Source organism: Barbatula barbatula (genome assembly GCF_947034865.1).
Source record: "Barbatula barbatula genome assembly, chromosome: 14".
Lineage (NCBI taxonomy): Eukaryota > Metazoa > Chordata > Actinopteri > Cypriniformes > Nemacheilidae > Barbatula > Barbatula barbatula.
The window spans coordinates 23,125,982-23,145,190 of NC_136777.1; the positions used below are offsets into that span (position 1 = coordinate 23,125,982).

Consider the following 19,209-nt stretch of genomic DNA (forward strand, 5'->3'; position numbering starts at 1 on the left):
ATAACAAGTTATTATCGTCATCATTCATTAAGTACATTTGTTATTAGTAAATATGATTGAAAAATCAGTGCTAGAATGAATCAATGCTGCGTCTGGCAGAACGCCATCCAAAGGAAATGGCTTGCTGGGTAATGTAAACACAGGTGTCTGTTATCAGCTGAACATAAACTTTCATATCTCTTCCAGGCTTGTTTACAGTGTGATAAAGAGAGCATCATTTCTCATAAGCATAAACTGTGATAAAACTCTAGCTCATCTTTAACCTTTCACCCGACAACAAGAACACATTCATACTGTATAACTCAATGAAGTTGTTAGTGAAGGTGAAATTTTTTCTCATTATTCTTCAGTTGTTTTTGTGCTTGTGTGAAGTTTCTGACATGACAGGGCTGTAACGCTAGATGACGTGTATTTAACGTGTTTTGTGTTTCACGTCACTGCGGGTGATTATCTTTCTCATAGTCACTTACACCTCATGACAGCGTGAATTAAACATACATCACTACATAACAAGAGCACTGTTTGGCGATCCGAACATTGTGTTGAAATTCTTTACATCATCAGTAAAACGTTTCCTTCTCAACACTGTTTTATGTTGAAATATTTGTATTCGCTTTGTCATTCTACTATATTCCCTGAATCTTCGACTCAGTTCTTAGTTAAGGGGTATTTAAGATTCTTCATTATTATTTAAGCATTTCACCCTGGCGCTGAGGTTGTAGAGTACGTGCCGCTGAACTTTGGTCCAGGTGCAGCTCTGTAATAAGGATGTTGAGAGCTGACAGATCTTTGAACTCTTTTATGATGATGAAGACAGAGATATTTCAGATGAGATTTAATTCAGCTCAGTTTGTTGAGCGCTTCATTCCCGTCCACCGCTGAATGGAGTAACGTGAGAGGGTTTTGAGATGGAGGAACTAAAGCAAAGGGGACGCAAGAGAGAGGGCCGACACAGGTGACCCATACACAATCACACGGGTTTACATTACACTCCAAAAACAAGCGCTGTTGTGTTCTTGACGAACAAGATCTTTATTGAAGAACAGCGAGTCTTCTCAACCCTTTAACCACTTGTCTAACGGTCTTAACACGACTAGCTACGGATGATAGATTATTCTCTGTCTCTTGTGAAATTAACCATGTTTTTTTATAGGAACTGTTTGTTAGGTATTGGCATGACCCTGGTTTTCCAACACTAACCTTTGTTTATTTGGTTTTAACCATGGGTCATTTTCATGATTTCAGAGATTACTGAAGAACGACATCAAGCTATACCATTTCATTACAGAGATATATTAAGTTTTTTGTCTTGATTTATTTTGTTATCTGTCTGGTCACTTGGAACAAGCAAGTGTTTCATAAGGACACAACTCTGGTTCACGGATCACACACACAACATGGTTTCTTCTGGTGCCTCGTCGAAAGGATGCTGCATAGAAACAATGATTATTTCTCTTCTAAGTGCGTACATGTGATTCATATGACGAGCGTACGCACAGAAATAACCATAGGATGTGAAATCAATCATTGGCAAATGATCCTGAAATTGTGCAAAGTTATTTCAGATCTCCGTCTTGTAACCGATGTCTGATTAATGCCATCGACATATGAATATATCACTTGTGCCCTCCATAAACACTGGTCCTGAGTGCAGACAGAAATCATGTATTTCTGAATAAGTGAGTATTGAGTTTAGCTCTAAATTGAGACAACGAGTCTAAATGACGGATGTTAGCTGGGAGAGGAGCAGCCCAGGTAAAGGCTCCATGACCCATGATGGTTAAACAGAGAAGAACGGCGAGTTCGAGAAGGAATGAAGGAGCTGAATGAGATCTGAGAGGTAAAGTGGAGCAATGTATATATGCGTGATATATATATATATATATTTTAAATGAAATGTGAGTTTGAAGCTGTTGAAGAGACGGGCTGAAGGGTTGTATAGATGGAGTCTTTGATACGAGCAGCAGAATTCTGAATCAACTGAAGTTTATGGAGAAGCTTGTGTTATTTCATTTATTTTAAATGGTACATACAAAATTCAATCTTAAATGTCTTGGTTTAACATTTTGGTTCGGTAATAAATGTTCTGTTGGTTGTATTTTGTTCAAACGTGTGTGTAGTGTTAAAATCACTGAAACGGGAACTTTCTGGACTGTAGATCCCGCGTTCTTTACGTCATACGAAGTGGGACAAACAGCACTCGTAGGAGCAAGGGCTCTTTTTTTCCCTCATTGTGAAAAACATACGTCGCATCGTGAAATCAGTTTTGTGAATCTCACATCTTTCAAATCACCCTGAATAACAAATGTACTGTAAATCATCATATCAGCAAATACATTTAGTCTACCTGAAGTGGCAGAAAACCCATAACGTCTGTCAGATGGGTTATTCTAATGAAGACAGTGTGACAGCAGGAGGGAGTTTCAGTGTCCGTTCATCTGTAAAAGATCAGGGGGCTGAATTTCTTAAGCATGCATACACATGGATTTGATTTGTGTGTGTGTGTGTGTGTGCAAACATCTACAGGAACATTCATATTTATAAAAAGGTCTTTGATATAGAAAAGTGCTTAGTCCCACGTCAGGGGGGTATACACTTCTGCTTGTCAGAGTGCTGCAGAGAAATATACGCCATGATCTTGCCACTCGTAATGTTGACAGGTGCTCTTTGACATTAATTAGACATTGTTAAAGGGTGGAGATCTGAAACTGTTCACAATTTCAAGATCATTTGTGATATATAGAGTTCACATCTGATAGAGAGGCGTTGGCGTAGACACGTTTTCTATGCCTACATTCATTCCCATTCTATGAATCACACGTACGCACTTTGAGAAATGATCGTAAAATCTAATTTCGACGGTTTTCTATGCCATATTTTATAAATGAGGCCCCTGAAGTCTCCAGAAAGTATTAAACGTTGAAATTGCTTTTCAATATGAGTCAGAAACACACAGTATCACATCCTCATGAACATCATTATTAGTCGTCAGAAGGACGTTATGTGGCCCAAACTTCACTTCCGGCGGACCTAACTGTTGACTTTTATTCAATACAATAAATAAATATGAATAAAAATTTAATATAAAAATAAGTTGTTTTATTATAACGAAACGCAGAATGGAAGATAGCTGCAGGCAAGGCACATTCGGCCGTCCGATAAAAGCGTTTATATACTGTATATACTATACACTTCTGATATAGTTTTGAACGCTTTTACAGGGACACTTGGGACCCGTTCCAGCTGAACCCGATTGGAGCTGAGAAAGAGGAGAAAAGAAGATGCTTCACACTTCTACAGAATCTGGTGGCTGTTATAGTGGGTGTGCTGGTGCTGACCAGCGCTGTCTTGAGCAAGGTGAAATGCACAAATTCATCTGCACCAAATCACCAAACTCCATCGCCTGTTAGCATGATAACATCCTGATGTTTATCTCTGTGACAGGGTTCCCTGCTGGTTCTGACCACGCTATGCAGTCCAAAGTCTTTGAGAAGCGATGTGGACCGTCAGTTCTACACACTTCTGTTAATGTGTGTCCTTCAGACTCCAAACGTCCTTATGTTCCTCAAGTCTCTCTGGAAGTGTGCTTTCAAGAGCTACGTCCCACCCAAAGGGAAGATAATGGGCATCGTGAGTTGAGTTGATATAATAGATGAATTAACAGAATTAATTCATATACTTTGTGTTTAGAGAACATTACTTCACATACTATGAGAACATGCTCATGTTTTTCCCCCAAACAAGAAAGAAACGACCAGTTCGAATCAGGCCAGCGTGGATGCATTTCTATAATTACTGTATAATTACACGCAAAGTTAATCCTTCATCAATAGTTCATCAATTGATGCCACCGCAGAAGTCTCACAATTGGTTGTGAATGTTTCTGCAGATGTGCGCCATCGAGAGCCTGGTGGCCTTGGGAACCGCCGTCTTGGTGCTGATCGTGATGCCTCAGTTCGACGTTCTCACAAACCTCTGCATCCCCGGAGGAGTGTGCATCTTTTCGTCCGTGCTCCAGATCGTCTTTCGTCTGCAGCGGGAGAAATGGATGATCATCTACCCCATCTGCTCCATCATCCTGGTGGTCAGCGGTTACGTTCTGCTGGGGGTGGACCACTATGTGAGAGTTTCCTCTTACGTCCCATCTCAAATGTCGGATGGTTACGTGTACATCGGCATCGCCATCGTGGCATCACTGCTGATTTCTCTAAACTGGTGGGAGAATCCGTTTCAAGCCAGCAACAACATTCAAGAGATGCTGAGGGACCTGGACGGTTTTAAAGACATGGTTTATCTGGTCACCAGTCTCATCAGAATCGCCATCACCACGGGGGTGTACTTTCTGTATTACGGCCTGATTTCCGAACCCAAGATTGTCTGGTCAGCATACACACAAGCCAAAGGCGCAGTTGAGATCGGCTTGGCGCTGTTTTTCCTGCAGGCGTTCTGCTCTGCCGCGTGTCACTGGTTCGGAGTCGTGGCGTGCAAAATCCACGCCGTCAGGTTCGGTTTTGCTCTGCCCGTTTCGTTCTCCGGTCCAGTCACGCTAATCCTAGGAATAACGCTTTTCCTGGCAGAAGCTGAAAAACTTTACCATTTCTCCGAAGCTGCTACCGTCCAGAATTATATAGGCGTTAACAACACCTTCTGGCCATTTTGCTCCAAACTTGCAGATATCAAGGTCGGAAATTATACCCCTGTGATGCTGGTAATGCTGGAGATTTCCAACAGTATCTGCAAGACATCGCTTAACAGCCCAAACGAAGTCTGGCCCTTCTCCATGTTGGTGCTGGAGGGGGTCTGCATGTGGCTCGGCCTGGTGGCGTGCACGTATTATGTGTGGAGAATGAAGGTGCAAAGAATCGAAAGGACGTCTCAGCTTTTCGTGCGCCGTCTGTACGAATCCGCCTTCATTGACCTCTCTCTACTGCTCAACACCAAGATGAAAGTTATCCGTTCGAGAAACAAGGAGCAAGGAAGGTACAGTCAAACAATCACTACATGCCTGAGAGCGCTTCCATGCGAATGGATTCATAACGTAACGTGTTCTTGTGTTCTTTCTGTCGCGCAGCAGTGACGAAGTGGAAAACTGTGTAATTTACCTCTGTGCTACAATGTGGCATGAAACGTATGACGAGATGCTGAAAATCTTGACCTCTATGTTCAGGTATTCATACAGCAAATGTTTTGTACTATATCATTGCTTAAGAATTGCTTCAGGAATTGCACTTGTTTGTCGGTTGCTTTCAGATTGGACAGATACAGAGGAGATCCAAAGGAAGAACACAAGGATTGTTTTGACTTTGAGTGTCATATTTACGTAGACGATGCCTTTATGAAAGAAAAGGACACAGAGAAGACGGTTGTCAACACATACGTAGATGACCTTATTAAAGTTGTCATGGAGGTTTACAGGTGGGCTTTTTCATATATACAGTATCCTGTATATACTGCACATCAGCAGACAAACATCATGCAGGAACTCAATGATGCTGTTTAAATACCCTTTCTCCTCATTTGCCGACAGAGTGTTTACGAATAAGGAGCCAGATGAGGTTTCTATCATTGAAGCGCCGTACGGTGGTCGTCTTATGTTTGTAATGCCAGAGGGAAATATGCTTTATGTTCACATGAAAGACAAATTACTGATTCGAAACAAAAAGAGATGGTCCCAGGTGAGCTTCAACGACTTACACCTTCCATATCATGAAGATTAATCCAGTGTCTATGAAAGCCTGCCGAACGTGAATGCGTGTGTATTCTCCTTGCAGATCATGTACCTGTATTATCTGCTCGGCTGGAAAGGATATAACGTCAAAAACCCTCAGAAAATCACAGTGCGTTTGTCTGTCTCTCTAGCCGTGCCTCAGTTGTGTTTTCTAAGGCATTATTGCTCATACAGAGGTTATCGAACCTCAGTGCAGAACCTGCTGTTAACTGTGTGTTCGCCTGTGTGTTTTAAAGAGACAGAACAACCCATGCCGTGCCAGTCTCATATCATTAGATGGCGAGAGTTATCTACTTCCTTCTCATGATAATGATAGCAAGAGAAGACATATATCTGATGACAACACATATATCATGGCCTTGGACGGAGATACAGACTTCCAACCGGCTGCCCTGATACTGCTCGTCGATCGGCTCAGAATGTATAATACCGTTGGAGCGGCTTGCGGACGAATCCACCCCACAGGAATGGGTAAAGACACCGGGGCACGGAAATAGAAAAAAGCTAACATTGTAGTAATAAACACTTACACATACTGTATATATACTGCAAGTTGTTACAGACAACATAGTCAACACAAAACACATTGCAGGAATTCTGTTTTCACAGTTAGGTTTTCATGATCTTTGTGAGAGCACAGTTAATTTAAAAATCAAGAAAAAATAGAAAGAGAGAAAACGCTCTATATAGTAATGAAAATCACAACCAAGTATATAACTAATGATATGTCTGCTATTGAAATCTCTCTTAGGACATTTAACCATGTAAAGGTGTTGTAACCATGTACCTTTGGCTACAATACTGTATAATGTAGTATGAAAAACGGCAGTTAAGGGCCACTACAAAGTTCATTTCCAAAAATCCATTCCGCAAAATTAAATACTGGTGGTCCACACACGGACGAACTCTGAATAAATTCCCATCTGCGTTTGTCACACTTATGAGAAGAATTAATGTTGCAAAATGTTTGATGGATATATGGCCTCTTGTCCCTTGGGTCCTGCATTAATGGCTTGTGTTGGGTGGTTTCAGGGCCGATGGTGTGGTATCAGAAGTTTGAGTATGCAGTGGGTCACTGGCTTCAGAAGACAGCCGAACATGTGTTTGGCTCAGTTCTGTGCAGTCCAGGATGTTTTAGCCTCTTCAGAGGATCTGCACTCATGGATGACAACGTTCTTAAGCGATACACCACCACAGCAACAAGAGCGTCTGAATACGTGCAATACGATCAAGGTAAATCTGTCTGATGAAAACAGTGACTGTTACATGAAGGAATAATTGAATATATCTCGGTATGTATTTCTGGCGATTTCTCATGTCATCCTTCCAGTCGAGTGGCGAACCTTGAAGGATGCAAACATTTGCAGCAAATAAAGTGCACTTACATGCGTTAACCACAATATCTGTGTGAGCTTATTACCACAAACTAAAAGTTTTAACTTGGCAAGTTACTGATCCGTTAGGCTTAGTTTAAAGCAGGAGACATTAACATAATCACGAAAACGTGCATGTCTACATAAGGAGCAATCGGTAGTGCACCTCTCTCTGTTTCTGACAAACATTTCTTAAAGAAAGAATGCAGCACTAGGAAAAGATTGACTAAAAACATAGATCTGGTTGATCCACTCATGTTTAGGTGAGGATCGTTGGCTGTGCACTCTGCTCCTGCAGCAGGGCTGGCGGGTGGAGTACAACGCCGCCTCAGATGCGTATACCAACTCACCACAAGAGTTCAAGGAGTTTTACAACCAAAGGCGTCGATGGGGTCCTTCAACTCTGGCCAACACACTTGACCTGCTCCACAGTGGAAGAGAAACAGTCAAGAGGAACACCTCCATCTCCATACTCTACATCTTATATCAGATCTTCACTGTGTCCTCCTCAATCCTGGGACCTGCATCTGTCACCCTCATGATCGCAGGTGAACATTTAAAACAATCGCATTCATATCTAGCATTATTAATAATTAAAAGCATTTTATTTCTGATGATTTGTTGTCATGACATCATGACATTTACTTTTACAAGCTTTTATCCCAACCACTGAGAAAAATAATCAAATGATTCATCTCAGTTGAGAAGAGTTTTTATAATGTTTTATGAGTTTTATACGTTGAAAAGTACACATTTGATTTGCATTCATATTACCTTAGGATTCTGCTGAACTGTAAAGTCATAAAAAAACGTTGTGAAAATCCTCTTGGATTATCCTGATGGATAACATGCTAAACAATCCTTTTCTTCTTTTTTTCCATTTTAGGAGCTTTCCAATTTGTCTTTGGAATTAAAGGCACTCTTTCCATAGTAATAGCGGTTATACCTCCGGTTATTTACATGATCATATGCTTTGTAGCCAAGGCCAACTTCCAAATTACAATCGCTGCCATTCTGAGTGTCATCTATGCATTCCTCATGACTGCGTCCTTCTTTTCCATTATCGGTAATCAATGTGGAATTATTTTGCCGTACATTGATTGTTTCTCTGTTGATATTCCCTCTGATCGGATTTCTGGTTTTAGGTGACATGGTTAAACAAGGAACATTTATAACTCCTACCGGACTCTTCCTGGTGTCTGGTGCCATCATGTACATGGTGACGGCCATCCTTCACCCTCAGGAGTTCACTTTGATCATCTACGGTCTCATGTATTTCATCTGTATTCCCAGTGGCTATCTGCTCCTCACCATATATTCCCTTGTCAACATGCACAATGTTTCTTGGGGTACTCGAGAATCCAACAAAGGCACAGAGCAAAAAAAGCAAGTGGGTGTCGTTTGCAATCGAGACTGTAGACTTTGCTGCTGGGATGTGAAACTGGAAGTCACCCAGGAGACTGAAAACCTTGTCCTGCAGCATATTCAACAGGCTGTCAATCCCAACACACATGCTGCTGTCAAGACTGAGCCGAAGTCTCAGTGCACTCATGACAACCTGCACGATGTCAACACACACATGTTGGACCATAACAAACAGTTGACGTATAAGACAGCCGAGTCCAAAGAGAAGCTGTCGCGCAGCAAGGATGACGACACTGACTCTCAAAGAAGGTAAAGAAAAGGCACCTACTGTATGTTTGGATCAGAACAAGATATTTTAACAAATGATGGCTTAAAAACTTTACCTTTTCCCAAATCCATTACAGCGGGAGTTCCAGAAGCTGTGAGAAAAAAAAGGATTCATTTAGCGATTACTCTGATGATGAAGATGATGATGATAATGATGATAACGATGATAACGATTATAACGATGATTACAATAATCCTCAAGGCATAGCAAAAGAAGTCGTGCCCGAGGGTGGTAAGAGTTCACTGATTCATTTGTTATCTGTGTCTAGCGATGCTTTAAAATAACACTATGAAAATAAATGTCATTGAAATACTGAAGAAGTTGCATCTTCTTTAAATGGACAGACTGGTTGGAACCTGTGAGGGAAGTGTTCCTGAAGAAACTGACCTATGCCAACCTAAAGAGAAACCTTCAGGAGCAGATCCGATACACTCTGAGGAACAAGAACCAGGAGGATCTGTGTGAGGAGCTGGTGCTGATGCTCACAGACACTCTGAATGCCGAACTGAGGGATAAGGTGGGCCCTGAGGACATACTGAACGTGAGTCAGCTCGAGGAACTGCAGTACACCCTGAACGAAGCCGCCAGACGCATCCTTAAGACCAATCGCATGGAAAGACTGGAGCGTCGTGTCAAGCGGGGCATTGAGAGGACCCTTGTGGCTCCACAGATTGAGAAACTCTCTGAGGTAAACTTTAGTGTATCAACATCTAATGGAAAACATTACAATCAATCGATCAGATTTTACAGGGATCAGCAGTAGGCTGACTGTTAACTACCCCAAAATCTGAGAGAAATTATACTGTTGGTTGATGAAACTTAACCACTCCCCATTTTCTATCCTTAGAAAAATAAAACTAGTCAGAGTCTAGAGTCAAAGTCACAGACCCATTGTGCATTCAAATTACATTAACACAGAATACAAATATATGAAAAAATATAGACAAATAAAGAGTTTATACAGTTTATATATAAATGTACCGTATGTAAATGTAAAATACAACTTTACAAACAGGGGTATTTAAGAAAAGAAAAAGAAGATGGGTAATGGCAGATAACCAGTGAAATACACAACAGTGCAGATTTTGAGGTAGTGCAAAGAGCTTATCAGTCTGTTTAAAGTGACGAGACAGGAGAACGGTCTGGAACAACATTCTGCGTAAGCTTTTATTGCCCTCGGGCTCTGGTAGGGTTAGAGTTAGCGTCTCTGAATGATGCTTCAGGATGACTGATTGCCTGGTTAAATCATGTGTGAAAGCTCAAGATCCATCAAGCGCACTTAGATCAACTGACAATTTACTATTGTTTGTACCTATAACAAGGCTGAAAAGCAGAGGTGACCGGGCATTTGCTGCCACAGCCCCAAAGGTTTGGAATATCTTGCCCAGACACTTTCTGCTTTTAAATCCAGTCTTAAAACATATCTTTATACTCTGGCATTTAACTCGCTATGTTTTGTGTATTTTGGTAGTGTTATTATCTGTTAATTTTATTTTGATTTCGACTAACTTTGATTTGACATAAACAGGATGAAGATGATTTCTGGAAGAAGCTGATAGAGCGCTATCTGAAGCCCATAGAAGATGACAAAGCTCACAAGAAAGAAGTGACACGTGAACTAAAGTCTTTGCGAAACAAGGTAATGTTTGCAGATGAAGTAATCATGTCTGTTAATTCCACATTGTAACTCATCCTTCAAAAACCTGTTCTCTCTCCTCTGCAGGCTGTGTTTTTGTACTTCATAATCAATGTCCTATGGGTTGTAGCCACATTCTTCCTTCAAGCAATCGGCAGTGAAGTTCTAAGCATCAATATTCCCAAATATTTTCCAAATGGTACACTGTCAGACCAGCCCTTGAAGGTGGAACCTTTGAGTCTGATGTTCCTGCTGTCGTTTGCTGTTCTTCTGATCGTTCAGTTCCTGGCTATGCTCTACCACAGGTACCATCCTAATCATCATATATTAACAGCAGAAATCGCCACCTAGGAGAAGGTTCAATCTGCATTCTGAGCAGTTTTGAGAGCTTCAAAGTTTTGCATTCCATGTAGCAAAATATGATATGGGTAAAAGGTCTTTTACAGGCCTACATGGAAAAGAACTGAGAACCTAAATGTATTCTACATATACAATATCAAAATCTTCTCAGGTTTGTAAATGGGGATTTTTGGAACAGATCAAATGCAGTTAGAAACGTATTATTCTGAAAAATCTCTATATGCTTGAAATGACAAGGTTCTGTCTCGCAAAACAAGAACTGGAGCAATACTTTTCAAGCAACACAGACAGTTTACTTATAATTGTTTTTAAACCATAAAGTTAGTGTTGTTGTTATGTTGACAATTGTTTTGTTCAAATTTAGCATAAAATGCAGTAGGAACTATTTTGTTTAGCTCAGATATTCATTTCAGGTAGAAACCAGGGGCCTCGTTTATAAAGCGTGCGTACGTACTGATTTGATCGTTAAGTGTGCGTAAGCAAAAATACATGTCTGAGCAGATTTACGCACTTTTACTTATGCGAGTGCTGCAGGTTTCTGAAATATACATCATTCTTGCCGCTCGCAAATAATTTGGACGTTGACTGGTGCTTTTTATGTCAATAACACTAAAGCGACACTTTAGAACTTTTGCTCACAGGTTCCCCCATGTGGTTAATGAGTGCAATTGTCTGTTACCATTGCTATAAATAATGTCTCTGTCAAGTCAAGTCAGCTTTATTTATATAGCGCTTTTTACAATTTTCATTGTTACAAAGCAGCTGTACAAGAAAACATTGACTATAAGTAAAACATAAAAGGTTATGGAAGTCAAAACACAGGTCAAATATCAGACACACAATAAATTACTATATGCAGTGTTAATGAAATAAAACTATAAAATTCTAGCAGCCCCCCCGGCCAGGCAAACAGTGCAGAACAGTATGCAAACGGTGGCGAGGAACCCAAAACTCCATTGGAGGAGAAAAAAACCTCAGAGGGAAACCAGGCCTAACCAGGGGATTCCAGATCCCCTCTGGCAAAAACTGCAGCCTCTGCACAAACTCAACAGTGCTTGCATAACAAGGCCAAAAAAATAACATTACATTTAAAATTATCATTAATAATCTAATAGCGACTGAAGTTTTGTAGAGTCGCCATGTCCTTCGTCCAGCATTTGTCAGGTCTGGGAATGGATTGCGCCCTGCCCGCTCCACTAACCTTGGAACAATGAGACAAGACTGGCTGAGAGTAGAGTACTGTTCTTGATGTCATAAAGGCATGTATAAGCTTCTCTGAATCTGATGGTGACAGCATATGACGTAGTTTAGATATATTTTTAAGATGGAAAAACACAATTTTACAGGTGTTGGCGACCTGGTTCTCAAATGACAGGGTACTATCGAATATAAAGCCAAGATTCTTTGCTGAAGATGAGGGTTTTATGGAACATCCATCAGTAGTTAAGCAGTATTCTTGGTTGTTACGTAGGGCGGTTTTCGGTCCGATAAGTAACACTTTAGTGACAGTTTTGTCCGAGTTCAGTAATAAACAATTGCTACTCATCCACTTTTTTATATCGACTACGCATTCCACTATTCGATGGACTTTATTATATCTCCTAGAGGTAGCATGTATAATGCGAAGAGCATAGGCCCTAAGACTGAGCCCTGTGGTACACCGTACTGGACTTTCGATTTGCGTGACACCTCATTGTTTATTGCTACATATTGAAAACGGTCGCATAAATAAGATCTAAGCCATTCCAAAGCTATTACCTTAATACCGACAACATTTTCGAGTATATGTAGGAGCATGCTGTGGTCAATGGTGTCGAATGCAGCACTAAGATCTAGCAGCACCAATAAGGAGATACAACTTCCGGTCAGACGCCATAAGCAGATCATTTGTAACTCTAATCAGAGCAGTCTCTGTACTGTGATGTGCTTTAAATCCAGACTGGAAATCTTCATTAATCTCATTCCTTTAGAGGAAGGAGCATATTTGAATTGAGACTACTTTTTCCAGAACTTTAGATAAGAAAGGTAGATTTGAAATAGGTCTGTAGTTAACTAGTTCTCCAGGGTCCAGATGGGGTTTTTTGACAAGGGGCCTTATAACAGCCACCTTATATGCTTTAGGCACATGTCCTGATGTCAGAGATGAGTTAATAATGCCAAGAAGAGGATCTATAATTTCTGGGAGCATCTCTTTCAGTAGATTTGTAGGTATAGGGTCTAACATGCATGAAGTTGATTTAGATGATCTAATGATTTTAGAGAGTTCATCGTGATCTATAGTAGAAAATAAACGTAATTTCTCCTTAGAGGCGCTGTAGTTAGTCGTTTGTTCAGCAGGATTCACTTCTGGTTGCATAGTTATAATTTTTTCTCTAATATCTTGGTTTTCATTTGTGAAATAGTTCATAAAATCATCACTGCTATGCTGGTATACAGAATCAGAATTTATTTTTGGTTAATTTAGCCACTGTATCAAATAAAAACCTAGGGTTATGCTGGTTTTCTTCTATTAGTGATGAAAGGTAGGCGGATCTAGACGTTTTTAGGGCTTTCCTACATTTTTCGTGCCGCTTTCTTTAGAGCCTGAGTGAGTTCATTATTCCACGGTGTCGGTCTGTCATTTTTAATCTTCTTTAAGCGCAGAGGAGCAACTATGTCTAGCGTTTCCGAGAAGGTGGCATTAATATTTTCAATGGTAAAGTCAAGATCTTCAACGTTATTACTCATGCTAGAGATTTGAGACAATTCAGGCAAATTATCAAGAAACGCACCTTTTGTAGTCGAAGTTATTGTTCTACAATATTTGTAACTTTGAGTTTGATTTGCCACCATTGGGTAGTGAAGCAAGCATGATACCAGATAATGATCCGAAACGTCTTTGCTCTGCTGAAGGATTTTTACGTCGCCCACGTTTATACCGTAAGACAATATTAAATCTAAAGTATGATTACGAAGGTGAGTAGGTCCTGACACATGTTGACTAACGCCCATGGAGTTAAGAGTGTCTTTAAAAGCCATTCCTAAAGCATCGTTATCATTATCTACATGAATGTTAAAGTCCCCAGCAACAAGGACTCTGTCTGCAGACAGTACTAGTTCTGATAAGAACCCACCAAATTCTTTAATAAAATCTGTGTGGTGCCCTGGAGGCCTATATACAATAGCCAGAATACCTTTTAAGGATGTTTTGTCCTTAGTGGTAGGTATTGATGCATCAAGTACTATGACTTCAAAAGAGTTACGGTACAGTGCAGCAACACTTCCCCCGCTGCCTTTTAGGCGAGGCTCGTGTCTGTCTAAGCTTCCCAGTGGGCAACGCAATTCACATGGATTTGTTGACTAAGCTGATGGAACCAAAGAATTAATATTGGCAGACACACCGTTCCATCGTTGTTCTTTCTCTCTTGGTTATGTTCATTATGATAAATGTAACTTAAGCTTTGCACGGGATTAGTATTATCTGTGGACCACATCTGTATTTCATGTGATGCACTCGCACGTGATAAGTGAAGTCTGTGATTTTACAAATTTGCTTGTAGTTTATCTATATTTCAATTTCGATTGTATTTATATAGAGCTTTTCACAATTTGCATTGTTCCAAAGCAGCTTTACAGGGAAAAAACGAAAAACACAAGAAGCTAAAACACAGAACATGAATAGTTTAATTTGTTATAAAAAAGACCTAGTAAATAATATCTAATGTCGGCATCTCCTGGTGGTTTATTTAGCATATTTGCTTTAAGTGAATGTTTGGCTGAAAAGATGTGTCTTTAGTCTAGATTTAAATTGGGCGAGTGTGTCTGATCCTGGAATAATATCAGGAAGGTTATTCCAGAGTTTAGGTGCTACGTATGAGAAAGCTCGACCTCCTTTGGTGGATTTAGTTATTCTAGGTATTATCAAAAGAGTTTTGAGATCTTAGAGAGCGTGATGGGTTGTAGTGTGATAGAAGCTCTGTTAGGTAGGTAGGGGCTAAACCCTTTAAGGCAGGGCTCTTCAATAGGCGGCCCGCGGGCCACATCCGGCCCGCAAATGATTTTTTTTGGCCCGCTTGATGCAATAAAAGTGTATTCAGTTTCATTTGGGTTGGCATGACATCACCGCACGAAAACACACGAAGCACTCTGATCTTACATAGCTCTTGCGGTACTCCATCAGCCAATCACAATGCTGGCGCGAAAATGCAAATGGCGCAGGTTCATTGACAGCTAGTGACAAGGGTTGACAGCGATATCATGGCGATTGTAAAAAAGAGAAAGGTAGACACAGAATATTTAAAAGCGAATGGACTTAACAGTTTTGTTTTATTTTGCCTGACCACCACAATGCAAAGCCAATGTGTTTATAATGCACAAGACCGTGGCGGTCTGCAAGAATGATAACTTGAAACAGCATTTCGGGGCATTGCGCAGAAATTTCAAATGCAGTTATCCGGAACATTCTGAAAGCCTGTAACCGCAGCATTCTTTTGTGTGGCTTGAAACCTGGCAAAGGCCAAAAAACCGTTCACTGACGCCGAATTAATTAAAACCTGTGCAACTGACATAGTGGATAAACTTCTAAATCACGACGCGAAAATAAAGAAAATGGTAACGGAGCAGGTTCCATTATCTGATTGCACAGCAACAAGAAGAGTGGAGCCATTGGCGGGTGAGTGCCTGTCTAATCTGTTATCCGACATAAAGAAAGCAGAAGCCATATCACTCGCAATAGACTCGTCTCGCGAACTAACCGACATTGCCCAGCGGTGTTTGTCCGATTTTTTTATGGGAAGGATTTCCGTGAAGAGCTGCTTTGTTTGCTGCCGATGCATGGCCGCACAACCGGTGAAATAATTTTTAACGAACTAACGGAGTTCTTTAAAAATAATGAATTAGATTTGAGCAAAGTTGTTTCTGTCGTTACTGACGGGGCTCCCTCAATGGTTGGACATCAAAAAGGCCTGATAAGCACTAGCTTCATAAATCGGTGTTGAAAAATGAAAGAGACGATGGATGCAGTCACGAGGCTGGTAAACTTTATTCGCGAGAGCTCGAGTCTGCCACATCGTCGTTTCCGAGCTCGTCGTGTGCTGAAGAGAGTTTGTGAATATAATGTTACTGTTTGATCAAAACTGAGGAAATAGAACTAATAAAAAACATATTTATATTGTGATTTTTTTAAAACAAACAAATAAACAGCTGTAAGATAAATAAATAATAATAATAATGACAATAATAATAATAATAGCAGAACAAACATTGTAGTTATCCAATTATAGTCGGTGGCCCTTGACTTGCTATTGTTAGTAGAATTTGGCCCTTGGTGAAAACTAATTGAGGAACCCTGCTTTAAGGCTTTATAAGTGATTAAAAGAACTTTAAAGTCAATACAATACTTAATGGGTAGCCAGTGAAGGGTTGATAACATTGGGCTTATTTGATGGTATTTTGTGATCGTATATATATTTAATGGTGTAGAATGATATATGACTGTACCTGTCAGAATTTGAGACCTATGGTCGCGTTCTGGGTTCTTCTGTCCGGTTCTAGAAATAGCTAAAAGTTTCGCGCTATTTGGGTCTGTTAATGTTCTTATTTGTTTCGTGTTATATCATCTGCCATATAATCTGTAATGTTAATTATGCGCTACTGATGTACAGGCCACACGTGACATCAGACTCATCCGCGCAGTTGAGCAGTGCCCAATCACTACTCACATAAAGAAAATACTTCCGCACATCACCTGCAGTAGCAATTACATCTTACTGACAGCCACTTTAAGAACTTTAACAAAAAAAAAGAAAGATAAATATAGGAATGAAAAAAGCTGAGGCTGTTTGCTCCTCTTGTGCACATTCAATGTGCGTATGAACTCACAGATAGAACCTATAGAACCAAGTGAGAGTGTGTTCACATTTGTTGTCCGGTTCTCTTCGTTTTCTTGGACCAAACAAGAAAAAAATACATTTTAGACCTAGTTTGCTTAGCCTTCACACCAGCATTTTAAAAGCGAACCTGTTTGTAATGTTCTGTGTAAATGCCAAGCAAAGCCACGCCCATACGTTACATGCGGGTATAGGTAAGAACGTATTACATGGAGCGCATGACGGAATAAAGATATTACTGAGTGTTCGTACATCTGTGTCTAATGGTTACTTTCAATGCAAAGGGATAAAACAACAACCATTACACTGTTAAAACCTGTTAAACAAAGTGTTTAAAGCAATCAAAACAATGTCAGGAATTCCTTCGTTACACACACAAACACAGATCTAACAAACACTCCATTTATATTGGATCATATCACTTGATTTTCAGGTCGGATCATGTTATCGGTTCCTGTTTTTGGTGCCTTTTGGTTCACTTGTTTGGTGCACACCAGGGTTTGGATGGCAGCATTCACACTTATACAACATGTCATACGTGAACACAGCCTTAGAGTTTGACTACATGGAACGTTCTAGTTCTCCAAATTAAGTTAAGAATTACGAATCTGTGAATAACTTGTCTGAGCTGATTGCCTTGTGGGTGGTTCTCTGACATGTGGCGCGGTTGCAGGGTCCTTTCCTGATCCCACCCCTCATCTTTCACACTTCATTTCCTTTCGTTTCTCAGTGGACTGTGCAGTAAAGGACAAAAATATATCTTATAAGAATCTGTGAAAATCTCCAATTTGACAAAAACATCAGATAGAAATGTATAATTCCAAAGAGACGAGTTGTGTTCAACGCATTGGCTTTAAAACCTTTACCATTGATATTTACATTTACATAACATTTAGTCATTTAGCAGATGCTTTTATCCAAAGCGACTTACAAAGAGTTCAGAGAGCAATAAGCGATATGTCATAAAAGAGCAATAATACATTAGGTGCTAATACAAAGTTACTAGTTTCAACAAAAGCTTGACCACTACCTGTTGAGAGAAGAGTTAGTGTACATACATACAGAGGTGTGTTTTAAGTAGTTTTATGAAGGTTGTGAGAGATGTGGTTGACCGGACCGAGTTAGGAAGAATGTTCCACCAGGAAGGAGTTGTGAAGGAGAATGAGAGGGAAAGGGATTTAGTGCCCTTATGAGAAGACATTACAAACATCAGTGACTTGATTCTGATCCGGGCTTCAACCGGTAGCCAGTGGAGAGAGATGAAAAGGGGTGTCCCATGAGCTCCTTTGGGCTGTTGGGAGATGAGGCGTGCTGCTGCGTTTTGAACCAGCTGAAGTGGTTTGATAGGTACTTTCCAAGCAAAGTGTGAAAGGACCCTCAATAAACAACCCAATGCTAAGAATGGTTATGGACTATGATTTCCACTGACATGAGTTTTTGAAAACATGTAGGCATGTGAAAACAGGTTTCTCTTATAAGCTGATTTTTTTATAGATATCCGTTTATATTGTGCATGTAAACGCACTCATTGTAAAGAAGTTACCCCCAACCCTTTAAGACGACTCAAACATTCATTTTAGTCTGTTAAACCGGGCCTATGTTTCAATTATTGTTGTTAATGGAATGTTTAACGTGACATCCTCTCTTTGCAGAGTATACACTCTCATCCACGTGGTGTCGTACAGAAGCACAGAGAAAGACTACAAAGAAAAAGATGAGGTAATGCATTTAAGAGCTCTTAAACTGTATATCAGTCTGCCACATGGCTTCTTAATGCTTTCTATTCTCTGCAGGAGGACGATGACGGTTTAACCCTGGAAAATCAATTTGCTAATGGTCTTATTATCACAAGCGATGACTTATAAAACTGTCTTAAATCTCATGTCTTTAATTCTCATACTCATTTGCAGTCACAGGTTAAGGAATGAATGCTCACATCAACATGAACACATCTAATAATGAAACGGTCACATGTCCTTTTACATTTTGAGTGTTGGCATACTTTATCTCGTGTATTTATATGTTTTGTCTAATATGAAATGACGTACATTCCCAAGTTCTCTAGTAAAATCATCAGAAAAAAACACACAGGATTGTGTCATAACTGTAGACCTTCATAATATTTCATTTCATGGTATTGTGAGCAGTTTATGCCACTGCTGCAATAACAGAAACAATCACATTTTTACTTCATCTTTCATTCTGTGCTCCATTAACATGTAATCAATCTGCATTAAAAAGATATTCATCAGTAATCGTTGTCTCTAGTGTAAGTGACGAGGGCTAGGGGGCTTTACTGTGTTTTGAGGGGACTTACCTCGCACCAGGAGAAAGTGTGAGAAAAGTTCTGTGCTTCTTGTACAGCTGTGCAGTTCAAGTTTTACATTGTGGTAGACTGACTATACGCTGAGGGGAAAGGCTCGGATCCTCCTGGTCCGTCTGCATGCTTCAGGTGGACCTCAATTAGGAATTCACATTGTATCTGCTTACGACTAACACCTGGCACTTAGAGCAGGACTTCCCAAAATAACAGTGACTCGAGACCCCCACTA

The 19,209-nt window shown here is 40.2% G+C and overlaps 1 protein-coding gene across 1 annotated transcript; it reads left to right on the top strand.

Moving 5' to 3' along the window:
• The first annotated feature begins 823 nt into the window (after positions 1–823).
• Positions 824–18,912, top strand: chs1 (chitin synthase 1). The gene is made up of 19 exons (XM_079472975.1): positions 824–955; positions 3,222–3,357; positions 3,445–3,630; positions 3,890–4,980; positions 5,072–5,167; positions 5,251–5,415; positions 5,528–5,675; positions 5,772–5,837; positions 5,965–6,199; positions 6,761–6,961; positions 7,365–7,649; positions 7,988–8,167; positions 8,247–8,775; positions 8,871–9,025; positions 9,139–9,482; positions 10,323–10,433; positions 10,518–10,735; positions 18,310–18,376; positions 18,451–18,912. The coding sequence occupies exons 1-19, from the start codon at positions 909–911 to the stop codon at positions 18,520–18,522; spliced, it is 4,332 nt and encodes a 1,443-aa protein (XP_079329101.1). The 5' UTR covers positions 824–908; the 3' UTR covers positions 18,523–18,912.
• Positions 18,913–19,209: the final 297 nt, after the last annotated feature.